This window comes from Meriones unguiculatus, chromosome 7, assembly GCF_030254825.1.
Source record: "Meriones unguiculatus strain TT.TT164.6M chromosome 7, Bangor_MerUng_6.1, whole genome shotgun sequence".
Lineage (NCBI taxonomy): Eukaryota > Metazoa > Chordata > Mammalia > Rodentia > Muridae > Meriones > Meriones unguiculatus.
In genome coordinates this window covers 21,742,740-21,752,315 of record NC_083355.1, presented here as the reverse complement: position 1 = coordinate 21,752,315, position 9,576 = coordinate 21,742,740, and the positions used below count along the sequence as shown (strand labels likewise).

Genomic DNA, 9,576 nt, shown 5'->3' with positions numbered 1-9,576 from the left:
AATATTTCCACAGGTTTTGATTTTGAAAGTTGATTGCTCTTGTGTACTCTTTTTTTTTTTCTTTTTCTTTTCTTTTTTTTTTTTTTTCAATGTTGTGCGTATAGGCCAGAAGGTGCCAGATCTCATTTTAGATGGTTGTGAACCACCATGTGGTTGCTGGGAATTGAACTCAGGACCTCTGGAAGAACAGCCAGTTTTCTTAACCTCTGAGCCATTTCTCCAGCCCCCATTTTTTTTTCTTGTGTACTCTTAAAAACGGACACCACGGCTCATTGTATTTGTTGGTGCTACCGACCACTGTGAAAACGGTCACTGTGGTAGCGATCTTGAAAAGCTATTTTTTTTTTTTAAAACTGAGCCTGAAGCATGTGCTTACGTGGTAAAGGAAAAGGTTTGTCCTGAGTATAAGGGGTGTGCATCCCCAAGCACTAACCATGGCCAATCCTGCTGAGTTTCTGAGATTGGCCGTGCTCGGGTGGACAGTCATACCCTTCAGTTTACCTTCTATTTCTGTTTGAGATGAGTCATGCTGTTGTTAAAAGCAGCCTTTGTTTGTTTCTTTCCTCTGGCTTTGGGAATCAATTATAAGGTATTGTTCATGCTACATGAATGATATTCCCCGACCTACAACCCCAGTCCTTACCTGGATTTATAAGGAGGTATACATTGCAGTGAGGGTCTGGCTGTAATCTCTCAGTCCCTTGGGAAACCTCACTGATTATACTTAGGAGTAGAGTCAAAGAAGCCGCAAAAGTCATACTTTCTGTTACATAGAGCCTGCTTCCTATTGGTTACTTAGGAAAGTCTCAGTTTTATGAAAATTAAAAATATTGGGATTTATATGTGATCCTGTGATGTCTGCTTCCACTGAGTATAAAGCTTTGGTACAGAGCCAGATGGATGAGGATTCAAGACAGAACTTCTTTGCATCTGTTCTAGGATTTCGCCTCTAATTATAAAGTGTAATTTCATGTTGTTTGACTTTAAATGTGGTTTTCATTTCACTTTCAAAGATTACGCAGAGAAAATTCCTTCCAGCATCAATAAAGAGCCCACCCCCTGTGTACAGCAGGATGATCCCAGACCCACCAGGGGTGTAAATAATGACACAGAGGCTTGCTAATATTTGAAAGCTTAGGCGTTTTAGCTGGCCATGCTCTCAGCTACTCTAACCTTATCCTGGTTCACCCTGGCACTGCATCCTGCCACGTGGTCAGCTCTATCTCTCTGTTCCTGTCCACCTCTGTCCATGGCCATCCATCTCCGTGTCCCGCTAGCAATCTCCTGGATCTGAATCTTCTCCCAGAGTCCTTCTCTGCTTCTGCAGAGCCCAGAAGATCTACTTTCTGCTTCCTGCCCTGCCTTTGGCTGTCAGCTCTTTACTAAAGCCAACCGGATACAATTCTGGATTGCCTTAGGCAGGTAAGAAAGGAAGAAATATTTACAAAACACGAGGCTAGTGATGGGCCATACCTTTCTTCTGGTACTGAATTAACAACTGAATATACAAAGACACGCCTTCACAGAATACACTCCCAAATGTGTGTGTGTGTGTGTGTGTACCTGGATGTGTGTGTACAGTGTACAAAACTGTGTTTGTGGAAGCCAGAAATTAATTTTGGGTTAATTGCTCTTAAATTGCTCTTTACCTTATTATTTTAGAGACAGGGTCTTGCTATATAGCTCTGACTGACCTGATAGACTCTGTAGACCAGGCTGGCCTCTGACTCACACTGGTCCAGCTGAATCTGCCTCCTGAATGGTCTGACAAAAGGCACCTGTCACCTTACCTTTTGAGACAAAGTCTCTCGCAGAACCTGGAGTTCACCTGTTTGGGTAGGCTGGCCGGCCAGTGAGTTCTGGAGGTTCTCTTGACTCCCCACTCTCACCCCCAAACATTGGGATTATGGGTGTGCTGCCACGCCCAGATTTTGTGCTGGGAATCTGAACTCAAGTTCAAAGCCTCACACTTGATCAGTCATCTCCCCTTTAAGACTCTTTATAGGAAAAGCAAAATCCATTAATCTGATAAAGTGAAAAAAAAAATTTCATGATCCCAAAACACAGTTATTCACCCCCACCCCTTTTGAGCATCACTTCCTAGGTAGCTGCCAATGGAAATAAAAATAATAAAAATGAAAGTATGTTGTTAGCGAGTAAGATAATGTCCTGGTATTTATTCACAAGTTATTTGAAATCTCGTGCTTTGTTGTTCATGGTGTATGGATACTTTACTGTGAAGGATGTGGGGCTGAGGGTTTCAAAAACACATTGAAAAGACACATACGCCAAATAAAACCACAACCCAGGAGCAAACTGATAAATAGCGCACAAAGTAACTCTGAAGAGAAGCTCTGTTCTGAACTGGATATTCATCATGGTAGTAGGCAGTTTAAATATGATACTATGAAGCAGGTGCCGTGAAGCATGGCTGGAATCCCAGCATCCGGGAGGCCGAGGCAGGACAATAAGGGGCACGAGGATGGTCTGAGCTACATATCAGGACCCTGTCTCAAAACCACCTCCCCGAAAGTGTTACAATGTAGTATGTTATTATTTTAAATTAACTGCAGGTAAAATAAGGGATATCTCCTTGTGCGTTGAACTAAGTTCTGGTTAGGGAGCTCTGACTGCTGGTTGTTGTATCCAAGGGGCGTGGATGATCACATGGGTCTTGGTTAAGTAGACGGTTTTGTACAATGATGAGCAGCTGTGCTCTCAGAACATGGGAGGGGACGGGGTACACAGCTGCAGCTTTCCATCCCCAGAAGAAGAGGCCACTGGGAAGAGAAGGAAACAAATAGACGTCATGATTTATTTCTTTATTCTCCACGGACGCAATCCAAACTATCCCCTTTGGCAAGCATGATCCCTGGTTGATAGATATCTTATTGCTTGGTAGTCATCTCACAAACCCAAGCTCCAGCCACCCTACAAGCTCACAGATATTGTTTCTTCTGACCTTCCTTTTGTGGCTCAGTTTTCATGTCAAAGCCCAGAGGAAACGCCATCCAGCTGCCTCTGGTTGGGATGTCCAGATCAGACTCCTCACACCAAAGCTGTGCAAGAGGAGGTGGCAAAAACAATGATAGGAACCAGAGGTGGCAAATAACTGCAAGAAAATGGTGTTTACAGCACGCAGCAGGGTAGTTACACAGGGGAGGTCACAGTGGTTGTGACAGCATGCACAGGACTCATGCAAACTCAAGCTGGACCAGATCTAAACACACAGAGGAGAGGTGAGCACAAGGTCCCAGCTACAGGTGAGGAGCTATTGGCAGTTGGTGGCTGCTGGGAGAGGGAGAGTCAGTTTTGTTTCAGAGTGTTGTCCATGATGGGTTGTCCATACCCAAGGGTGTATGGACAGCACAATCTGGACTTGATGATTTTTTTTTAATAGGACACAAAATTGGGTGAAATGGAAAGTGAGGGTAGATCTGCGTGGAGTTGGGGGTTGGGCATGTGATCAAGAAACCTCAAAGGGGGAAAAAATCACACACCAGAAGTGGTGGAAGAGAGGAAACCGGATGGGAGCCTACAATAAAGGGTCTTCTGAAATGGTTCACCCAATAGGGGATTGAAGCAGATGATGAGACTCAGGACCAATTCTTTGAGAATCTTATGGAGGAAGAAAGCGTGGGAATAGAGGGACATGGAAGGGACAGGAGCCCCACAAGGAGACCAGAAAAACTAAAAGATCTGAGCCCAGGAGGTCCTGCAGAGACTGATGCACCAACAGAGGAAGGACCATGCATGGAAGGCACCTAGACCCCCTGCTCAGATATGGCCGATTGGCAGCTCAGTCCTAAAGTGGATCTCTGAGGGAGGGGATCAGGGGCTGCCTCTGTCATGAACTCAGCTGACTGCTCTTTGACCACTCACTCCTGATGATGCAGCCTTGCTAGGCCAGGGAGGAAGAGAATCCAGGCAGTCCTGATGAGAATTAGCAGGCTGTGGGCAGATGGCAATAGTGGAGAACTCCCCCTTTCAGTGGACTAGGGAAAGGGGATAGGGAAAGAGAGAGGGAGGATGGGACTAGGAGGAGCTGAGGAAGGAGGCTTCAGTCAGGATACATAATGAGTTAATTGTGAAGAAAAAAAATCACACATTCATATGTGATTTTCTTTTGTAGGTTTATTAGTCTTTTTTTTTTTTTTTGGACAGAGTCTCTTAAGGTATATGTCTTCTCCCTGGTCCTTAGCATATAACAGCCCATTAATAAATGTTTCCTAAGGCTAAATCCATTTACTTTAATAGGGACTTTTGTTTTGATACACAATTCTTCACACAAATTAATATTGAAGACAAAGAAAATTGGTAGGGGATGAAGAATTTTGTCCTGGTGGCCATATTTCCACATAACTAAATTAGATGTGTATTTAGGTATAAAATTCACTAGCTGTATTTCCCTTCTCTAGGTATGGAATCCCTTTGGGTCTTGCTTGTCTTTACCATAAAATGAGAAAATAGTATCTGTGTTACTGTGTGGTTGACATACAATAAACAACAAAAGGCATCTTACTTTAAAAAAGTTAATGGGGCTGGAGAGATGGCTCAGAGCTTAAGAGCACTGGCTGTTCTTCCAGAGGTCCTGAGTTCAATTCCCAGCACCCACATGGTGGCTCATAACCATCTATAGTGAGATCTGGCGCCCTCTTCTGGCCTGCAGGTCTACATGCAGACAGAACATTATATGCATAAATAAACAAATCAATCTTAAAAAAAATTAATGCTGCTAAATGATTCATCTTGGCCCTCAATGACTGCATAGTTATTAACATGTGCACTTTCTTTCTTCAAATCAATTTGTTTATTTAATTTAAAAATACATACATACATACATACACACAGACATACACACACACACATACATACATACATACATACACACATACATACACACACATACATACATACATACACACATACATACACACACATACATACATACATACACACATACATACACATACACACATACATACATGTCACACATATATACATACATACATACATAGATCAGAAGTCAGTGAATACTCCATCTGTTCCTCAGGGGGAGGAAGGAAAGAGGAGAAAGAAGAAGAGAGGAGAGAGAGAGAGAGAGAAAGAGACACAGAGAGAGAACAGGAAGTTGAAGCCATGGTATCAAACCTCCTAAAGGTTCTATAACTGCTCAATCAATGGTACCATCTGGGCTCCAGTATGTAAATACATGAGCCCATGAGAAGCATTTCACATTCAAATCAGAATACCAGGTGTCCTGGTTGGTGTGTGTGTGTATGTATGTGTGTGTGTTTGTTTGTTGTTGTTTTTGTCCACTCGACACACAAGCTAGAGGCGTCCGAGAAGAGGCCATCTTAATTGAGAAAATGCCTCCATAAGGCTCGCCTGTGACAAGTCTGTAAGGTGCTGTTTGGATTAAGGATTGATATCTGGGAGACCAGCTTTGGGGGTTTGGTACCACCAGGGGAGGTGAGTCCTGAATTGTCTAGGAAAACAGGATGAGAAGCAAGCAATAGTGTCCTTCTATGGCTTTTGCTTCAGTTTCTGCCTCCAGGTTCCTGCCCTGATTCCTTCAATGATGGACTATGACAAGGGAATGTGAGCCAAATAAACCCTTTCCTCCCCAAGTTGCTTTTGATCATGGCATTTTAGCACAGAAACCCTAACGATGACAGCAGACCATATAGTTTCCCCAGAATATCAAAAGCAACAAAGCCAGCAAGTCTTGCTTTACTGCCACTGGGTTTTCAGTTTTACCTATGTTCCCGGGTTTTGTTTTGTTTTTTTAAAACAATGACATCAGGAATTAAGGGACACATTTAACCAAGTCACAGACATAAACAAAAAGCAATTGTAGACACTGGTGCTATGCCACAGACACAGAATTTATTAGGAAGGTCATGAAGAAATTCCCTGATTTGCAGAGAGATACCACCCAAGACTGAAAGCAGAGGCCCGCAAACACCCAAGGAAAGGCAAACATTGCGATGAAGGAGTCGACCTCGTCAGAAGCCTCGAAGCATCAACCGTCCAAACTGCGCATGGTTTACAGATAGAAGCTGCTGCGTTACCAAAGACTGGCTTCTTTTTTGTTGAGGCAGGCAGGAGAGGGTGTTGTCTGACAACGTCACTCAACTCCAACTTCTAAATCAGGGTACGGTAATTGCAGGTTCTGCCAGGTATGAGCCAGGGCTCCCGGGTTGACTCTTTCTTTCCAAGACGGGCTCCAAATGAGGGCGCCCCAGGTCAGCAGCACCTCGGGATGCAGGGCTCCTCACAGCCAGGCTGCACATAGGTGGTGAGGTTGACAGTGAGCAGGTCTGGGGTCGGGTGGCGGGAGCCGAGCAGGAAGCAGGTGGGCACGCAGGGCTGAGGGATGTGGCAGGGTGGGGGACAGTTGTCACAGCAGGTGGGCTCCAGCTGCCAAATGGTGTGTGGGCAGGTGCTGGGCAGGCAGACGCCGCAGCGGCAGGACTTGTCTGAGGAGCAGATGGTGGTGGCAGGGCCGGTGGGGACGCTGCAGCAGCGAGCGACACAGCAAGCCATGGTGATGGAGTCTGCTTGGCTTTGGTCTCTTGCAAAGTTTCTGAGGTTCAAATGTCTCCTCTCGCTCCGGGGTTCTTATATACCCTCCCTAGTGGGCGTTGGACCTACCAATGGGCTTCTTTCCTGGTTCTTGTTTATGTTCATGTTCCCATTAGACTTTAATTGTCCGGCCATTTAGATGCCTGTAAAGAGTCCCTATTTCCCTAATTGCCTTTTATTTGAATTCATTGCTAAATCTTAACTGATTACTCTTGCTATTTGTCACTAGGACACAAGCTTGATGAGGTACCACAAAAAGGCTTCTACTATTACCATGTCACCACCAGGCTATCTGGGGACCACAGTGGCATGACAGTAATCTGCAGAATGTCGCTCACTCTTCTGCTGTTTCCCCTTTGTTCTCTCTGCCCCTTTCTGTTTTAGCTTGATGAGCCTTATTTTTGGAAGAGATGAAGTTTATTTTAGTTACTGTCCATGGGCTTTGAGGTTTGTGAAACTCAGAATTACATTAAAGGTAAGAAAACAGCTTGATGACAAATTTGGACAAACTTTACAAATACTTATTACTTTATATAAAATATTAAATTTTTCGTTAAAAAATTGAAAATGTGGAAAAGCATAAAGATATCATCTGGAGACATCATCTATTAATATCTATTAATATTACATGCACACATATATACACATGATAGAATTATTTTTGATTATAAGCAATCATCCATTTTTACTTTTCTGGAATTATTTTTTTGTAATTTCTATAATGTGTTTTTTCATAAGCACATATATTTCAATTATCTTGCATCCTCAGTATATTTAAGAATGATGTTCTTAATGTTTCCTAGTATTTGTCATGTAATTGGACTTCTGGGTTACTTTGAGATGTCATTTGAAGCTGGGCACAGTGGCGCATGCCTGTAATCTCAGCGCTCAGGGAGGCAGAGGCAGGTGGATCTCTGTGAGTTCAAGGCCAGCCTGGTCTACAAAGAGAGTCCAGGGCAGGGAAGGCTATACAGAGAAACCCTGTTTCAAAAAACCAAAAAAAATTTTTTTTCATTTTATTGATCATTTGCTTTTTATTAATCCCAACCTCTTTCTTTGACAACTGTGGCGACAGAGACTCTCCAGGTGAATGCTTGTTTCTGATTATTCTGAAGTAGAAATAATCACCAGATAGAGTTATAGGGACAAATGTCAACGTCTACTGTTTCCAAAGCCTTTGATATTCATCACACTACTGCCCTCATGTACTTTTTTCAGTTGTGTTTGATTGAGGATTCCTGCTTTCCTGTACATTTTGTAAATATTTCCAAAGTCTTTTTCAATTTGCAAGGAGAAAGATAACATTTCTTTTTCTTTTTAATTTTTATCAATTATAGATTATTCACTTTGTATCCCAGCTGTAGCCCCCTCTCCCATCCCCTCCCAAACCCGTCCTCCCTCCCTCTTCTTCTCCTATGCCCCTCCCCCAGTCCAATGATAGGGGAGGTCCTGCTCCCCTTCCATCTGACTTTATTCTATCAGATCTCATCAGGACTGGCTTCATTGTCTTCCTCTGTGAACTGGTAAGGCTGTTCCCCCCGCAGGTGAAGGTGATCAAAGAGCTAGCCCATGAGTTCATGTCAGAGACAGTCCCTGTTCCTATTATTGGAGAACCCTCTTGGACACTGAGCTGCCATGGGCTACATCTATGCAGGGGTTCTAAGTTATCTCCATGCATGGTCCTTGTTTGGAGTATCAGTCTCAGAAAAGACTCCTGGGCCCAGATTTTTTTGGTCCTGTTGCTCTCCTTGTGTAGCTCCTATTCTCTCCAGGTCTTTCTATCTCCCCCTTCTTTCATAAGATTCCCTGCACTCTGCAAAAACTTTGACTATGAATATCTACCTGCTGGGTAGAGTCTTTCAGAGGCCCTCTGTGGTAGGCTCCTGTCCTGTTCCCTGTTTTCTTCCTCTTCTGATATCCATCTTGTTTGTCTTTCTGAGTGAGGATTGATCATCTTACCCAGGGTCCTCCTTCTTGATTAACTTCCTTAGGTGTACAGATTTTAGTATGATTATCCTATATTATATGTCTAGTATCCACTTATAAGTGAATATATACCAAGTGTGTCTTTCTGCTGCTGGGATACTTCTCTCAGGATGATCTTCTCTAGATCCCACCATTTGCCTGCAAATTTCATGATTTCTTTGGTTTTAATTGCTGAGTAGTATTCCATTGTGTAAATGAACCACAATTTCTGTATCCATTCTTCAGCTGTTGCATTTATCCCATGACAAGTTAGGCTGACACATGCTTGCATCATACATGTCCTAGGCATTTGCTTGCCATCGAGAATTAGCTCTGTTTCCGTAACTGCTGCTCTGTTTCCTTGTCTGTTAAAGGCTGAATTCTTAATTCAGTTAAGTTAATTAAATACCAACGTGAACAGCTGAATCCTTAATATTTATGTAGAATAAAAATGAAACGCTAAATGAAAGAATGACTTGAGAGTACAGTGCTAGGACCCAAGTAAAACCAACCACAACAGAGACCAAGCGTGTGGGCCCGAAGCCGATTGATTTGAATTCTTTGTTCTCCTGTGCGCTGAGAGACCCCGAGTCTCCTTCCAGCGCACCATTTGGCCTTCAGATACACTTCAGCGTGTAAGAGCAAGCACTAGGTGTGTCCCTGGGTGGGATTATACTCATAGCTCAGAACATTTCGGCTCAGCCTAGACTCAAACACCCTGTGAGCCAGGGCTCCCATACTCTTCTCACCAAATACTGTAAGGTGACCTGTCCATCAGTGCATGGTGGTAGGTGTGTTTCAATATTTGGGAAACAGGCCCACGTCCATTAGATAAGTAAGTAAACACAATAAAAATAAGTGTGAATTTCTGAGAGTAGAGAAAATGGTTGACATATAGACTGAGTTAAAAACTTTAAAAAGTTCGTGGTTTTCTTAAAAAAAAAAAAAGAGGCCTTGACTGTCTCTGATACTCTAGAACCTTCCTGAGATTTATCACAGGATAAATAGCTGCTAAATTGCACA

The 9,576-nt window shown here is 43.2% G+C and overlaps 1 protein-coding gene across 1 annotated transcript; it reads right to left on the bottom strand.

The window, feature by feature from the left end:
• Nucleotides 1-5,857: 5,857 nt before the first annotated feature.
• On the bottom strand, nt 5,858-6,598 carry LOC110564626 (keratin-associated protein 3-2). Its single transcript, XM_060388400.1, has one exon. It carries the CDS (start codon nt 6,547-6,549, stop codon nt 6,250-6,252), a length of 300 nt encoding a protein of 99 aa, XP_060244383.1. The 5' UTR covers nt 6,550-6,598; the 3' UTR covers nt 5,858-6,249.
• Nucleotides 6,599-9,576: the final 2,978 nt, after the last annotated feature.

What these genes read in the sequence shown, in the direction of transcription:
- LOC110564626 (XM_060388400.1), bottom strand. Translation starts at nt 6,549, where the DNA reads ATGGCTTGCTGTGTCGCTCGCTGCTGCAGCGTCCCCACCGGCCCTGCC.